Raw genomic sequence first — 17941 nt, forward strand, 5'->3', positions numbered from 1 at the left:
TACTATCTTTCCAACTTTTGTTTTTTGAAAACTTAGATATTCTATTTTTTTTTTAATTTATTTTTTAATTTACATCCAAGTTGGTTAGCACATAGTGCAACAATAATTTCAGGAGTAGAGTCCAGTGATTGATCCCTTGTGTATAACACCCAGTGCTTATCCCAACAAGTGTCTTCCTTAATGCCCCTTACCCATTTAGCCCCTCCCCCTCCCACAACCCCTCCAGCAACCCTCAGTTTGTTCTCCGTATTTAAGAGTCTCCCTGTTTTTATATTATTTTTGCTTCCCTTCTCTTTGCAACTTTTCTAGAAGTCTAAAATTATTCCAAAATAAAAATGAAAAGGAAAGAAACTGCTTTGCAATTGATAGTGTTACATAAATATCAGGTGGTTTTATTTCAGATTTCTTTCCCTAGATTATTAGATTTAGTCCAGCAAGTATTTAGTGAACAAATATTTGTCAAATGCCATTTTGGTAAGCACCATGGATGGTGTAAAGAATTATAAAATAAGGTTTCTGCCTTATAATCTCTTTTAAAAAAAGAAGCTCAAGACACTGTTTCCTAAGTACCAGCACAGCAGATGTCACAGGGGCTGTGTGTTTGAGTAGCTGGGACCACAGGTGTTGTGGGATCCACAAAGGGGATCAGTCTCGTCTAAGTAGTGGAGAGAGGGGCTGAAATGAGCAAGGGGGTGTAGGCAAGGTCATAGGAGACAGAGAGTGGAAGTAGTGAAAAATGAAGGAAACAAATTTTCCCTTGTTCTCAAGAAGGATGTAGTCTTTGAGGGGAGGTAAGTTGTGTATATCACATCATTAGGATTAATAGAGAACATTGACAATATAGTTTGAATAGAGCTAAACTATAAAATACAGCAATTCTGTAAGGCATGACTAAATTTTAACTTCTTGTCTTTCTCAGTCCAGTTTTTTTCCTCTAATTGAAGCCACTTCATGGCTTCATTAGGGGACTCTCACTGGTTTATCATTGTGACTGTAGGCCAGTGACTTCATTGTTAATTGTCTGAACTTCAGTGTCTTCTGGATATAAGCTGTGATGGGTGGATTTATTTCTGAGGTTCTTTCAAGCTCTCACGTTCTAAGAATGTGTGTATATGTGTACACACACATACACTTTTTGAGAACAGAAGAGTATAAGCATGGACACAAAGTTGTCAGCTCGGGGATACCTGGCTGTCATACTCTATTTCCAAATCAAAGCATAGCACAAAGCTTCAAAACAGATGAGCTACTGTGGTGGATCCCAGGCTCTCGGGTGGGTCTGTGGACAGATACAATCCTGGTGGGAACCCCCCCTTTTTTTTTGAAATGGATTTCTTTTTTTTTTTTTTTAATTTATTTATTTATTTTGAGAGAGAGAGAGAACCCAAGAAAAAAGGAAAGAGAGAATCCCAAGCAGGCTTTAGCTCAGAGTCGGATGGTGATCCCATGAGCCGTGAGATCATGCCCCGAGTGGAAATCAAGAGTCAGCGCTTAACTGCTTAACTCATTGAGCCACCCAGGCACCCTGGTGGGAACCCTTCTAACTAGATTGGAGGGTCTTTTCCATTGGCATGGAAAATGGGCCTCTGCTTTTGTTCTTTTCCTGGTCAACAGTTTGATAATAATTATTTTTAACAGGTAGTACATGTACATTCTGAAAATTTTAAAAGTATAAGTAGCTCAAACAGTGTAAAGGGTCCTTCCTGTTCCAGTCCTGTAGCCTCCAGTTTCCTCCCCGGAGGCAGTCACTGTTGTGTTCCTTATGATTCTTTCAAAGCTATTCTTTGACTGTATAAGCATATGCACACATATTCTTTGAAAACACACACACACACACACATACACGGTAGCACAATATATATGCTGTTCTGCACCTTCGCATTTAATAATTATCTTAGAAATGTTTGCATAGAATCTGAAGCAAACTTGAAGAGCTTTGCCTCTTTCCTTCTCTGCTAAACCCAGCCAGAGATGGGGACAATTTTAGTCTCATAAAAAAACAGTAATCACCGTGGATTTGACTATTTTAAATATGTTTAAATCCAAGAGCTCATCATGAATGATCTTTACACAGAACAGAATTTCACTGTTCATTTTTGGAGACCAGTGAGTAAAAGGAAAGACTCAAGCATTTCTCCTGCCTTTTCTTTACAAACTGAACCTCAAGGTAGCCAAAGAGTTGATGAGGGACAGTTTCTCTTACAGGCAATGATAGAATTAGAATATAACTGTTTTGCAGTCCACAGCCAATTTACGTTTAGGTAATAATCCCCAGCGGCTGCTGGCATTGCCAAAGGGTGATAACCAGATGTTCTGTGCCTCCTGATGGAGGTATGCAAAGTCCATCTGTGTCACAAACATTGAGTTCATAAAAGTAAAAATAATATTATAATGAATCTAACCCCGGTCTTTAAATATTATTGGCTCATGGCTGTTTTAATTTCATCTACAGGCCTCCCCCACCTCTGTTCTCCACACCCATCCCCACTCCCCCCCACCCACCTCCCTATGAATGCATTTAAATTTCTCATTATCGATGGAGTGCCTGAGTGGCTCAGTTGGTTAAGCGCCTGACTTTGGCTCAGCTCATGATCTCACCATTCCTGAGTTTGAGCCCCGCGTTGGGCTCTGTGCTGGCAACTCAGGGCCTGGAGCCTGCTTCCGATTCTGTGTCTCTCTTTCTCTCTGCCTGCCCACCCCCCCCCCCCCCCCCCCGCCCCCCGCCCCGCCCCGCATCTTTCTCTCTCTCAAAATTAAATAATAAAAAAATTAAATTTTTTAATATTGCCAGCTGTTCTCCAGAGATGTTCTAATAATTTCTACTCCTACCAGTGATAGGTGAAAATGCCAGTTCTTCCTACACCCTTATGAGCGTGCGATTAACTATTTTTGTTCTTACCAATCTGATAGGTTAAACAATGGTATTTCATCATAGTCTTCAATTACATTTCTCATCTCATAATTGAAATTGAGCATCTTTTAATACATTTAGAGGTAATTTGTATTTCCTCTACTCTGAAGTGTCTGTGCATGTTTTTGGTCTTTTTCTAATTGATTTGTAGAGGTTCTTTTCATATCAAAGAAATTAGCCATTAGTCTGTAATATGGGTTGGTAATAATTTTCCCCAACTGGTTTTTCTTTGATTTTGATTTTGCTTGTGATTTTTTTTTTTTGCCACTTAAATTAAAAAAAACTTTAATGTAGTTGAATTCATCCATCTTTTATGTCTTCTCGATTTTGTGTTATACTTCAAAAAGTCTTTTACACTTTGAGATAAAAGTAACCTCCTCTGTTTACTTCCTCTTGAGTTTCATTTCTTATGTCAAAATTTTGGATTCATGTGGAATTCATTTTCATGTAACGAGTAAGGCAGGGATAAAACTCATTTTTTCCCCCAGTATATTACCCAGTCATCACAGCAATATTTATTGAATAATCTCTTTACTGCAGTCATTTAAAATGCCACCTTTGTCATGTACTAAATTCTTACGTGTATTTAATTCTGTTTCTGGAGTTCCTTATTAATTTCATCACCATCTGCTTATTTGTGTGTCAGTACCACATTGTTTTAATTGTTGTGGCCTGATGGTGTGTTAATACTTTAGAGAATTACCCGTCCCTCCACAACACTCTTCTTTAGAATTTTGGTGGCTGTTCTTCTGCATTTAGTTTTTCTTAAAACTTTTAAAATTAAAAAAAAAAATTTTTTTTAATGTTAATTTTGAGAGAGAGAGAGAAACCGAGTGTGAGCTGGGAGGGACACAGAGAGGGGGAGACACAGAATCCGAAGCAGGCTCCAGGCTCTGAGCTGTCAGCACAGAGCCTGATGTGGGGCTCAAACCCGCAAACTGCGAGATCATGACCTGAGCCGAAGCTTAACCAGCTGAGCCACTCAGGAGCCCCTAGTTTTTCTTATAACTTTTAGAGTGAATTTATTTAGTTCTCAAAAATGTGATTTTTTTTTTTTGTATTGGAATTGAGTAAAATTTATAGATTTGCATGAAGAGAATTGTCATCTGCTGTGTTTTACTAATTTGGCTGAGATAGAATAGGAAATAGAAGTATGAAGTCTCGCATTTGTGTTGGGGAAACACCAGTTGCATGAGATGGAGCCATTTATTAAACAACTAATTTAGCTGATGTTGCCAGACAGTATTTCATACACTGGGGAGAAAGCAAATGGGTTGATCACAGGTAGTCCCTAGGCTCTTTTCCATTTCTTTTTTTTTTTTCTTCAACGTTTTTTATTTGTTTTTGGGACAGAGAGAGACAGAGCATGAACGGGGGAGGGGCAGAGAGAGAGGGAGACACAGAATCGGAAACAGGCTCCAGGCTCCGAGCCATCAGCCCAGAGCCCGACGCGGGGCTCGAACTCACGGACCGCGAGATCGTGACCTGAGCTTAAGTCGGCCGCTTAACCGACTGCGCCACCCAGGTGCCCCTCTTTTCCATTTCTTAAGATCAAGCGGCATCACAGCCTGTGAAGAAATTTGGTTTCAGCTGGTTACCAGTCTCAGGTTAGCCAAGAGGGTTATATGGTTGCTTCAGAGTTGTTACAATCTTGGCTTGCTTTAGAGGATGTGCCAAGAGGGAGAAGCAGAGCATGGTAAATGAGTAGTTCAGGCTCTGGAAGCAGGCAGTCAGGGTGTGAATTAGGTGCCCGTCAACCTCAGCAGGTTATTTAACCTCTTTGAGCCTCAGTTGCCACAACTGTAAACTGGGGATATTAATTGTACCGAATGTGTACGGTTGTATGTGAGGCTGACATGAGAGAATCCAAAATGCTTTGCACTTTGCCTGGCATACACAGGGGTTCTGTACAAGTTAACTAATACCACTTCTATTGGAAAGCTGAGTGCGCTGGTCTGATGGGATCTGATTTATTTTGTTCCGTTCCTGCTGTCATTATTGAGGAGAGGCAGTAGAAGAAGATACCTAGAAGAAAGCAGCCTGGTGATAAGAAGGGAAGGGCCTAGAAGCATTAAAGCAAGAGCAGGCCTTCTAACTGGAGAAGGTGGATGAGAAAGGGGGTGGCCGGGTACTTAGTCTGCATTGCGTGGGGCTGGGGCTAAGATCAGTTAATGGAATCCACTTACTTAACATGAGGAAAACCTGCCGGCGGGTACCTCTGTTCAACAATGGAATGGGTCTGTAGCAAGCTCCTGTCAGACGAAGTGTGTAAGAAGAATCTAGATAGTATGTTTGTTGCATTTGAAACCGCAAAAAGAATTTCTGAATTAGGCAGATGAGCTGAAATCACACCTAAGAGGTTTTCCTACAAAATTCTAGTATAAATGTGCATATGTGCAATCACATATAGAAAATTCTCTGCCTATGGCTTATCTACTTTCGCAGAATTCTTCGGAAACTTTGATCCCTTTTGGAGTGGGAGGACATTGCAGTGTCTTAGAGTCCTTGTGAACATGAGTGGTCATCAAAGAAATAAAGAAATGGAGAAATAAGGAGACTCGGAACAGGCTTATTTGACTTCTGTCTCTTTGTCTATTGTTACCTTGAAGACAAGTCCTTTATCTTTAGAGCCCATCTTTTTCATCTGCAGTATTCATCTTTGTTCCGTACTTTGAGCATGAGTCTTTGAAAGAACAAACACATTGTTGGAAATTTTGGCCTCTGCGAGTAGAGAGAGCTTTTTGAAGGAAGTTACCATTTGTACCCAGCAGACAAATGACAAGTTTAAAGAGAGGAATATGACCCTATAAACGTGGCATTGGCTTGCTTCATTTAGCACCAACACACCTCCCTGTTACCCTCCTTCCTGCTACTCTTTTATTGCAATATGTGATCATAATATGTTAGAAAAATTCAATGAAAGTATAAAAAAGAGGTAACACTTAATATATTTATTTCAGATCCCTCTCCCGATTTTTTTTGGTGGGGGTGGGGAGGAAGTGGGGACAGGCCATTACTGACTTGCTCTCATTTCCAAAGTTATGTTTTGTAGAACTTTTTGCTGTCACCAGATACATGCATGGTAAAATTATAAGGTACTATGTTACCACTTTAAGTGAAAAATCTAGTAAACGTGAACACAAGTCTGAGTCGATCTCTTGAATAGGATTTCTGTACTTCCAGTGAATGATGAACCCGCTGCAGCCACTGATCCTGAAGAGTCCTCTGTTGTTGGTGTGGCACCCTCGCCTGCTGCGGTGTCGAGTGTGACCCCGAACCCCACCGCAGTGTCTCTCCCTGTTCCAGCCACACCGGCGGAAGGCGAGGAGCCCAGCACTTCAGGCACACAGCAGCTCCCAGCGTCTGCTCAGGCCCTTGATGCTCTGCCTGCTGGGTGAGTAGCCTTCCAGCAGTGCTACCCCCACTCAAATCTGAGGCTCCTTCGCTAGGACAGAAACAACGTGGTTATTTATTACCTCGTGGCTCGTGGTCTCTGGGGACGCTGCCATGCATAGGAGCGAGGGAGGTGTAGAAGACCTGCTCGTTCTCCATAAATCTTAAAAAGAATCTAAATCATCAGGGGCAGAATCAATGCTACCTTATACCACGACTTGGAAAAAAGAGTGTGGCTTTTATGGAACAAGGAGCTCATTTTGCCTTCCTTAGTCTTTGGAGGGTGTTTGCCTAGATCCTGCTTAGAAAACAGCTTTTCTCTCTTTATCTTAACAGTCTATAGAGGGCTTTAGTCTCTGAATATTACTGTATATTACTCCTGTAGCCGGGGCTGATGGTAATTAACATGGACTACTAGTTTTCTTGCCATCCTATGGTTTAGACAGTAAAGACCTTGGATGATAAGAAGATGGCCCCACTAAGACCAAGGGAAGTTCCAGTTTGACTAGGTAGCAAATAGAGATTAAAGCATGGACCTGGGAATCAAATCAATCTGGCTTCAAATCCCCACTGGACCCTATGTGACCTTGCTCAAATGGCTTACCGTCTGTGTAAGGGGGGATTAACAATCATGCATAGCTCTCCAGGAAGCTAAGGGCATGTGTGAAGTGCTCACCCAATGGAGGATGTTCCAGTCGGTGAATATTTTTGAATTGGCTGGGAAGGAGCCATAAAGGAAGGGAATGGTTCTGAACTGAGAAATGAAGTCTTATCTCAGCAACTACCAGTCATAGTCAGGGCCCGTCCTATTGTGGTCCCAGGATCCATCCTAGTTTATCAGTTTGGTACTGACAAACCAGTGTCCGTATCACCACAGTCACTGTGGTCTGGCTGGTGGTGGTGGTGGTGGTGGTGGTGGTCGTGGCATGTAGGTGGGTCCTCTGTACCCTTGTAGTTAATTCATAAGGGAAAGGGGAAGGACGCATGGTCTCTAGCTTGATGTATAGTATGCCATGTGTTCTTAAGCCTCTTTAGAAAACCCACTTGTTAGAAACAAAAATCGTAAATCTGAAGGCAGATGTGATTTTTACCACATACATATCACATCCTTAGCATTTGGCATACTACCTAACATATTTCCTAATAAAGTATGATGAATAAATGAAGAGTATTGCAAATAGTTTCTAATAACTCAAACCTGGAGAGAATTGGGGTATTGAGAGGTGCCTCTGAAAAGTTTTTGTGAAGTTTTTGATTTTGCGAGAAGATTAATAACCAATTGCTTGTGTCCAGCTCTTCCCTACAGAGATTTATTTTCTCTTTTATATGTGGTAAAGGATACTAGAAAGGCCTTTGTTTGGTTTGTAATTTCAAATCTGTATGCTGTAATTTGGGGGGAACAGAGCAGAATCATTTTGGCAGAAAGGAGAGAAAATGGCTGCTCGTGTCCCCTGTGAGCTGTTTGTTTTCTTTTCGCTGAGCAAATGCCTGGAAGGCCGGCTTCACTCCTGTGTCAGTCACAGGCAATTAGGGCTAATGGCTCAACATGTCTTTATGTAGGGTGTGTGTGAGGGTTACTGTTCTCCGGGATTGGGCTCTTCCTGTTTCCAGGCAGCTGGAAAACTCCAGGCTCTGAAAACACTCTTTATTCTGAGTTTGGCAGATGGAGCAGCCCAGGGAAGCCGATTCCCCACCCCCACCTTTGCCAGAGGCTGAACACTCTTCTGAGGTGGAGTTTGAACACTCTCTTTTTCTTAGAGCATTTAGAATGTGATGAGATCCGCGTGTGGGTCCCCTGTGTGGGACATGTATGACAGTCCGGAGAAGGGTATTGAGACCCAGTTTTCCATCCTAAGGCAGCAACCCCTAAGACAGCAGGGAGCTCAGTACTTTGCAGGCTGTCTCAGGCCCAGGAGATTGGAGATTGCCACCAGGACTGCTGGGTGTGTGGCATGAGGACGGCATGTTTCCGGTTCACTGCTCTGTGATGGCAAGTCGGAGAGGACATGCCTCCTGCAGTGACCCTTCCAAGTCACAGACCTACCGTCACCACACCAGCTTCTTTACAAGTTCAGGAGATCCAGACAAGAGCGGTTATTCCTTTACTCCTGGTATCTTGGCTTTAGGAGTCAGGAGACCAATTTTAACTATCTTATTTTATTTTATTTTACTTTATTTTATTTTATTTTATTTTATTTTATTTTATTTTATTTATTTTTATTTTTAAACGTTTATTTATTTTTGAGACAGAGAGAGACAGAGCATGAACGGGGGAGGGGCAGAGAGAGAGGGAGACACAGAATCTGAAACAGGCTCCAGGCTCTGAGCGGTCAGCGCAGAGCCCGACGCGGGGCTCGAACTCACGGACCGTGAGATCATGACCTGAGCCGAAGTCAGACGCTCAACCAACCGAGCCATCCAGGCGCCCCCCCCCCCCTTTTTTTTTTCTTAAACGTAATTTTAACCTTTTTAAATCAACCTCTGAATAATGACATTTCACACCGAGAATGCTACCATGGCTGCCTACTGTCGTTGGGGATAAATTCTCAAATCCTTAATCAGGCCTAAAAAGCCCCACACCATATGACCCCACCTACCCCTCCGACCTTCCATGGAAGACTCTCTCTGCCTTGCTCTCTAAGCTCCAGCCTTAATAACTTAGGTTGGTTTGACAGATGGACCTCCCTTTCTCTGGACTTAGGACCCTTCACCGTGCAGGTCGCTCTTTCCTAACACTCACTGTTTTTTCCATTAATCAGTCAGCACTTCCCTTGGGAATCCTTCCTTGATCCCTGGCAGACAAGGTCGAACTGCCGTGCCTACTGTAACTCTTCTCACAAAGTGTATTTGCTTCTTTCGCATCTCTCTGCCCCGGTGGGCTATAAAAGTCATGGTGACAGGAGCCTGACACAAAGTAGGCCCCCCAGATGTATTTGTAATGAATAAATTTAAGTGCCATCTTTTTTTTTTCTTCCACCTGCATGAATGTGTTCTGCTTCTTTGATGCTTCAAATAGCAACTGTGACAGGAATATTGCACTTTCTTCCCAGAGGCAACAGTGGAAGGCTGTCACCCACTGGGTTTGACTGGCTTTGGGTTGAAATATGTCTCTCGCAGGGTGGGGGACGCTCTTCCCTGCTCACTAGGGGTCCTTGTCACTGGCAGATACAGCGGGGCGTGTGTCCTCTTTGCTAAAGCATTTCTGAGCCACGCAGCTCTGCTTTATCAAGGCATCCAGCCGACTGTCTCTTCCCAACCTCATCTGCTCAACTGAGCGATAGAGCAGGTTCACTTGCGGATCCCAAGGGCCCATCTTCCTGGTTGCTGTGTTGCCTTTCTGCGATAGTTGCGACTCTGGTCTTGAAGAGGTTACACACGTCTGCATGTTTTAAGGACTGAAGGCTCCTGGAGGCTGGGCTGTGGAAGCCCACAAACAGGGCACCCCTCGTCCCATTTCTCTCTCTCTGCGTCCAAACCCTCCAGCTTTCTGTGCTTTGAAATTTAATTAGCATGAAAGAAGCCAACTGGAAGGGTGTGGCATTTTCAGGTTGCAAATGTGCATCAAAGAAGGGGGTGCCAGGAAGGCTCAGGAGACATGGTGAGATAGTGGTCCAGGCAGTGGGCGGTGGGGAGTGAGGCCACTTTGATCAGCTGGCCCTGCATCTGTTTTTTATCAGCACCGAGCCCACTTTGGGAACCAAACGCTCATTAACAGAGCGTGCGTACATGGCTTAGATAAACTCTAAGTGCGTCCTGGGCTCTGCAGCTCGCTCAGTCCCTCGCGCACAGAGGCACATTATTTTCCTCTGGCGGCCTGCACTCTGCTGTGGTTTCTTACATAAGGGAGGCCGTTGTGTTTGGACTGCCGACTTACCTCAGCACTGCCATTTCACACCGTCCTTTTTCTCCCGCAGTCATTGGCTGGCCTGTCTGTTTCCTGCCTCAAAGTAGAATTAATTGAGGAGGGGTGTTTTCTAGATCTTTTGGGTTTGCCATCTCCCCTGCCTCCACACCCGGTTATGGAGACCCAGAGGCCCTTTTCTCCAGGTGCTCCTTCAGACACCGTCAAGGATGATAATCTGCTAAGAGCTCTCGGACGTTTTGTTTGTAGAGAGCTTTAAGAGACGTTGGAATTTGGAGCTTCTCTGCTAAGTTATAAACCAGCCGCTGCCATTGCATTTCATTCCAAACTCATTTTTGGCACTCGCCAAAGATCCTTACCCAAGGAGTTTTAAAACAGTATTTCTTACACTGTGTGGAACCAGTCCCCCCCACCCCTGCCTTTTTTGTTTTATTTTCTTATTTTCAGTCCGTTAAGAATCCTTATACTTTTGTTCTCTACTTATCCACCGATCACATAAATTTAGATGTTGTGGCAATGCCAGATTGGTACAAAAGTTTCTAAATGCTTGGAAACTTCTGCACTTTTTTTTGCTAAACAGTAACAGTTTGGGCCGCGGACTATGCTTTGAGTAGCACCAGATTAAAGGATTATACTGGGAGACTCGGTGCCTTTTTTGCTGAATATGGTTTAGTTCTTGGCTGTGCAAGGATTATTACATGCTTAGGTAATGCTGAATAGTGCATGCTTCTGGCTTCCTCCTCATCATCTCAGAAGGAAACCTTACTTCCGAAGACTCTTCTGTTGTCCAAGGCTGGCCCGTGAGATGTTCTCACACTATTATGTGTATCTCTTCATGTGTAATTATGAATATCCATTTTTACTACACTTTCTGGAGAGTTCCACAAGAGCAGAGAGCGTTACGTCCATCTTTGTATCCCCAGCTCCTAGCACAGGACCTGGCTTCTAGGGAGACGGAGTGAGAAGTGTTTGTTAATGACTAGGTAAATGATTTCACATTCTCAGTAGCATTTAAAATTAAAAAAGATTCTAAGTAGAAAAAGAAAACGGAGAAGAAAGAAGAACAACAATAACAAACAAACACCCAGATTTAAGCATTGGTGCTTTGCAGACTGTGTGTGTTTTTTCCTGACCATTAGTAATAGCTAACATGTGTTTGGCGTTTACGGTGTGTAGGGGCTGCTAAGTTTTGCCCATGGATTATTTGGGGCAGTTTTCACAACACTCTGTGTGGTAGCTGCTTTTATCCTCATTTGCAGAATGGGAGACCTTTTAAGCAATGTGCCCAGGACCACATATACAGACACATACACATAAAAACATGCCTACCAAAATCTGATCGTCTTACAGCTTGTGCTTTTAAAATTTATTTTTTTATCATAAAATACTTTAAGCATGCAGATAAGAATGGAGTGTAATGTAAGAAATACCTATCACCACCCAGCTGTATCACATTTTAGCATTATGCTATATTTACTACAGACTTCCCTTTTTTAACCTCTTGATGAAGAAATTACAAATACGCTAGAAAGTCTCTGTGAGCCTCTTCCCGATTCCCTTCCCTGTATACAGAGATAAGGTGGAACTTGGTACATTCATTGAAAGTGCTACAAGGTATTCTATAGTATGAATAGATAGCGTTTTATTTATAATTCACATTTATTTATACTTACCCTATATCTGATATATAAATATAAAATATAAAAATTTATGTAAACATATATTTACACATCTATATTATTTTAACAAACATATTTAGAATATTTTATATGTAATTTATATCTTCCATTTGTAAATTTAATGATATAACAATAAATAAATGTTTTCATATTTTATATTATTATCTCTTCACAATTAAAAACAACGCTACAATGAAGTTTTTCTGTGCATGTCTTTTTGTCTGTGTGTCTGTTCTTTTAAGGCATATGCTGGACCTGGAATGTCACTGTAGGGATTGAAGATCTTCAATTTTAGTAGATACTATCAAATTGCTCACCGATTCTCACAATCCCACGAGCATACATACTAAGCATTCCTGCTAAAACTTAAAATTGTGAGATTTTTTTTGTTTTTTTCATTTTGGCCAGCTTAATGTCTGTGAGTGGTGTATCTCTTTGTGGTTTTAATTTGAATGTCCTTGATTACCACTGACATTGAACCTCTTCTCACATGTTTTTATTTGGTTCTTTGATTTCCTTCTTCGTGAGTTGCCTGTTCATACATTTTTGTTCATTCTTCTATTTAACCGTTTGTCTTTTTCTCTTTAATCTGTAAGGTTTCTTAATATAAGCTGGGGACTCCTTCCTTTTCAATTACATACATTGCAGATATTTTCTTCCAGTCTGTGGCTTGTCTTTTCACTTTTTAACGTTATCTTTCATTGTACAGGAGTTCAAAATTTAAAGTGGCCAAGTTTGTTAATCTTCATGTACCATTTGGGTCTTGTCTAAAATTCTTCCCTACACTGACGTCGCAAAAATTTTCACACACCCTCTACATTTTGTTGATTTTGATATGCTTGTTATCTCACATTTAAACTTTAAAATCAAAATGTAATATACAAGCTTAATTGCCAGTATTCTTTTCTTTCTCAGTGATATGTTAAATCATATAATTGATGGCATTTTAGATTTAATGAAAAATAGCATATTTATATGTTTTTAAACAAAAATTTGTATTATGCCTGTTATTTTAGCTTGCAATGTATTATATAATTATATTATACTATATTATATTACATATATCATGTTATGTTATATATTGCAACATATTATAAATATCTGGACAAGTTAATATCATCTATAATGTTATTTTCTTAAAAATTTTTTTAAAAATAATTATTTATTTTGAGAGAGAGAGAGAGCGCACGCGAGGAGGGGAGGGGCAGAGAGAGGGAGAGAGAGAAAGAATCCACATTGCCAGCGCAGAGCCCGATGCAGGGCTCGGACCCATGAACCGATCATGACCTGAGCTGAAATCAAGAGTCAGATGCTCAACCGACTGAGCCACCCAGGCGTCCCATATAATGTTATTTTCGATAAGTGAATACTTATTATAGAAATAACATAATTTATTTTACTAATCCTCCATTTAGAGGCATTGAGGTTGTTTCCATTTTTCGTAGAACATGTCACGTACTGTGACAGATGCGCTTATAGTTAAATCTTTGACACATACTTATTTCCTCAGCATCCATCCTAGCAGCACAGCCGCTGAGTTAAAGGATATCCACAGAGGAAAAGTTTTCGACCAAGTTGCCAAATTGCCCTTTTGAAAGAGTATACCCATTTTTGCTCCCACCAACTATGTTTTAAAGGGTGACTGTTTTTCTCTGCCTTGCCAAATTTATTTGCAAAATTATTTGTCAACGAACATGTTAAACTTTTTTTTTTTTTTTTTTACATGCATACCATCTCCAGGAATTCCCTTGCTCTCAGTAAAACCATACATTTTAATGTTTCCATCTTTCATTGAGGAGCCTTGGAAACTTTTCCAATGCAAAGAAATTAGAAGGTTGAAGAAGAAGGAAAAAAAGGACTTAATTCAGAAGCCTTGATTGAGGCTCAACTGTGCCATTCTCTGCTTACAGGGCATAAAGTACTGGTTGTTGGTAGTTTTAAAGAAGGGGTTAGTGTGCTTAGATTGAACGGAAAGCCCAGTATCTCAAGAAGGTTTCTTGGGGGAAGACCGAGTTTAACACATTTCCTACCCAGTTTACAAAGGATCTACTGAAGCAGTGAAAACAGTGAATGGGAAATTTGTTCCATTGCACCAGATTTCTGCCTCATAAAAGTCTGAAAATGTCCCTAACAGAGGAAATAAATCTTACGGTTCACCCAGGAAGTGGCTAAAGGTTGGGGAATCAGATTTGGTTCAGAGTCCTTTATCAGAAGAGCATAAAATAAGAAGCTGTAAATCCCATGAGGTTTTTGCCTGTGGGGAGTTGAACTGCCACATAGGCACCTTTAAGAATACTTGAATACTTTTATGAGAGGCCTGGGTGGCCCAGTAGGTTCAGCATGCGACTTTGGCTCAGGTCATGATCTCACAGGTCATGAGTTCAAGCCGTGCGTCGGGCTCTGTGCTAACAGCTCAGAGCCTGGAGCCTGCTTCCGATTTTGTGTCTCCCTCTCTCTGCCCCTTCCCCACTTGCTCTCTGTCTCTGTCTTTCTCTATCAAAAATAAATGAACATTAAAAAAAAATTTAAAAGAAGAAAGAATACTTGGGTACTTTCAGTGTCTTTTTTTGCAGTTTAGTTTTTGTCTATGTAACCAGCAGGGCATCTTTATTTTGCGGGGTGTGTAGAGTTCTGGCTTGACTTTGTTTTCTAACATTGTGTATTTTGAGTGAGATCAACTTTACTATTGCCCACTGACTCTATTAGTCAAAGGCAGCAAATTAATAAATAATAAAAATTAGTAATACTTTTACTAAGATTGAATTTTTGAGCACATTGGTACGTAAATCTGTAAGGGCCTCTTATTTTTTTTATTTTTTATTTTTTTTAATGTTTATTTATTTTTGAAAGAGAGAGAGGGAGAGAGAGAGAGAGAGAGACAGAGTACGAGCAGGGGAAGGGCAGAGAGAGGGAGACACAGAATCCAAAGCAGACTCCCGGCTCTGAGCTGTCAGCACAGAGCCCGACGCAGGGCTCAAACTCAAGGACTGCAAGATCGAGACCTGAGCTGAAGTCGGGCGGCTTAACCAGCTGAGCCACCCAGGCGCCCCTGTAAGGGCCTTTTAAAGAGAATGTCTCTGACACTAATCTGAACTACTCCTGTAGCTGTTAGCCCTTTCCATCTTAATCCTACTGTTGGTGAAAATGTAATTCTGTCCACACATCAGGGAAGTCTGCCCAGTAGGTATGTTGATCAGGGTTGGCTGAATGGCAGAATAATCGAGAATTTTCTGAAGACCTTTTAGGAAACCTTCCACAGGAGTGTAGTGACTACGTTTAGGGGACCAGACAGTTTCTTTCAGATAACACAGGAGAGAACGGATAGGGTGTCATCCTCACGATGGGATTTTTACCCTTTTAATGACGGTGAGGGGTGTGATTGGGGCATGGGCATGGAAGATAACTGAATAAAAGGCATAGGAGCAAAGGTAGCATAGGGTAAAAAAATTACCTAAAATTAATTGCAATTGGAGGCTACTTTTCAAGTGCCTTCAAATACAAAGACTCTGTGTAGTCCATGGTTGAACTGAATGTTTCTCGTTGAAGGCCAAGGAGCAATGTGTTGGGAAGGGACCTGAATCAAGCTTGATGCTTTGAACACTGTTTCTGAGAACATCAAAGGAAGCTATTCAGTGGGAGAGGATATGGCCATGTGACCAGGATGCAGTATTGAGACCCATGGGTAGTTGGATTGAAAAGCCTTTTTATCTCAGTGTGAGGAAGATGCTTATAAGGGACAGAAACCTCACCCCTGACAGGGACGTGCCAATGAAAGGTCGCTGCCAGTATCACTTTCTTGGCCTGGGGAGACCGAACCAAGACAGTGGGAAGGCTTAATCTATGTGGGTCAGCAGTTACCGAGGAGAACTGAGAATTGGGAGGTTCTTTTGATTGTGGACAGAATTGACCGACTGTGCTGCAGTGAATGAAGGGAAGAGATTTGTGTGAATTCTGAGGAGCCATGCAGGTAAGGGAGGAGTTGTGAGTTCTCTAAGAAAAGCAGTTAGGCCAGGTCATGGATCAGGGAGGACCCATATGGACATTTAATCTGAGCAGGAGTCCAATTTCAAAAGGAAAAATGTAGATATCAAAAAAGGCAATGCAAGAAAGGTCTTGTTCCTCTGGTAACTATTTTTCCAGTGAAGCCAGTTGAGAGGGTTCATACAAGAACATTGAAATTTGCTGGACAATAACAGCCCTTGAAAGAGAGTCTTTCATTTCTAGGATCAGGTGGGATCAAAGATGGGATGGACAGATCTTATCTGGGCTTGGAAAGAGCTGCTGTACCTCTTGAATATAAGCGAGGAGGTCTTTGCACTGATTTTCTGCCAGCGTGTGGGAATACCCCTGTGTCAATTAAAGACATTTACTTCATGGAATTTTTTTTTTAATGTTTATTTGTTTTTGAGCCAGAGAGAGAGCATGAACGGGGGAGGGTCAGAGAGAGAGGGAGACACAGAATCTGACGCAGGCTCCAGGCTCCGAGCTGTCAGCACAGAGGCCGACGCGGGGCTCGAACTCACAGACCGTGAGATCATGACCTGAGCCGAAGTCGGAAGCCCAACCGACTGAGCCACCCAGGCGCCCCTACTTCATGGAATTTTAAGTATTATCCCATCTTCAAATTAAAAGATGAGCCAAAGTATAATATAACCAAAGTTTTCTCTTTGTCTAAAATGAATTATAAAAGTAGAGACTACTTATGAAAGTTGTAACACAATTTTTGGAATAAAGAAAAATGTGTTTTGGCACCTTTCATCTGCAATTGCTACAACAAATATTTTGTCTTTTTAAAATGTGCGGCCTCACCCACATATTATGGATAGGTTTCCAAATAGTGACTGCACAATGAGCCAGACTCATTTTGTTGGTGTTTTGTGCCAGAAATTGCCAAGGAAGGGAAGGACTTAGCTAACTTCTTAGAGGATGCTGAGGAGTTACCGGCTACTTAAGGCTTACTGGGAGCAGATGTTATGAAAGAGTGGTTTGCTGCCATTTCCTTGAGGAGCTCCCATATTTCAGTACTCGTAAGCCAAGTATCTTTCTCAAGACTCCTCATTTCCAAATTCAGACGAATAAAGGAGGTATCAGATTTGCTACTCTATTACTGAGCAGACGGGAGGAGTTTGAGGATCTGGTGTGAAGCCATAGTATGTTAGCCTCGCTTTTTTTTTTTCTCTGCAAGATCCCTACAAGAAAGGTTTTCCGTGCATGGGACAACAGCCTCTCGAGCTGGTAATATTTGTTACTCTTTTGTCTTTAATTCAGAAGGGCATCTAGAGGGAGAAGATCTTTAACTTTACCCAGGGTACATTTTTATCTGGTCACTTTTGGCAGAATTGTTTGCCCTTTTAATAAAATAATGAAGTGTAAAGATCTTTTTGCAGCGGGGGGAATCAGAGCACCTGGACCAAGTCACCCATATCCATTGTGACCAGAACATTGAGCAAGAATACCCAGAAGAGAAGATGTTCTCGAGCACGTGTTAATGGTTGTTGGTAGCACTCTGATCCTCAAGCCACTGGCTGATCCCTTTTGAGAGGTGGGACTCGAACCATTGGACCTCACTGCTCCCAGGGCTAACCCTTCCAGTGGTGCAAAATGTGCAGTCTCTTCTGGTAGATCACGTCTAAGCAGAAGCTTCTGATTAAAACGGAGCCTAGAGATGAACATGGTGGACCTTTGTAGTTACCCTCCAGTTGTCTTGATTCTCCAGGACCCCCTACCTGGACTCCAGTGCTGGGGAAAGCTGTTTACTTTGAGATGGGGATTGAGAAGGCACCTGGCACCTTGTTTTCTGGGTAGTAGGTTCCCTATAAATTCTAGTCGACCTTCTTTTTCCTCATTTCTTCCTTTCAGCATGATGTGGTAAGACTCAATGGCTAGGAAGTCAGAGCTGAGTTGGAATGACACATAAAAGTTACTTAGCTTCTCTGATCCTCTGTTTCGTCCATGGTGATGGCACTTCCGACCTTAAAGGATGGAGGCAAGGACTTCATGAGGTAAAACATGAGCCCATAGCTCATTATAGATGATCAGTGGGTAATGATGACCCCCTTCCTTTCCTTGCCATAAAAACCTCACATATATCTTTAT

At 41.8% G+C, this 17941-nt stretch overlaps 1 protein-coding gene across 2 annotated transcripts in view; it reads left to right on the forward strand.

Moving 5' to 3' along the window:
• The window catches only part of WWP2 (WW domain containing E3 ubiquitin protein ligase 2), a 149854-nt gene that overhangs the window by 96642 nt on the left and 35271 nt on the right, over positions 1-17941 (forward strand). For both annotated transcript variants that reach the window (XM_042919825.1, XM_042919826.1), the window contains exon 8: positions 6095-6305. In XM_042919825.1, coding sequence (XP_042775759.1) covers positions 6095-6305 — 211 coding nt within the window. The remainder of the gene's footprint in view (positions 1-6094; positions 6306-17941) is intronic.

Source organism: Panthera leo, chromosome E2, assembly GCF_018350215.1.
Source record: "Panthera leo isolate Ple1 chromosome E2, P.leo_Ple1_pat1.1, whole genome shotgun sequence".
NCBI lineage: Eukaryota > Metazoa > Chordata > Mammalia > Carnivora > Felidae > Panthera > Panthera leo.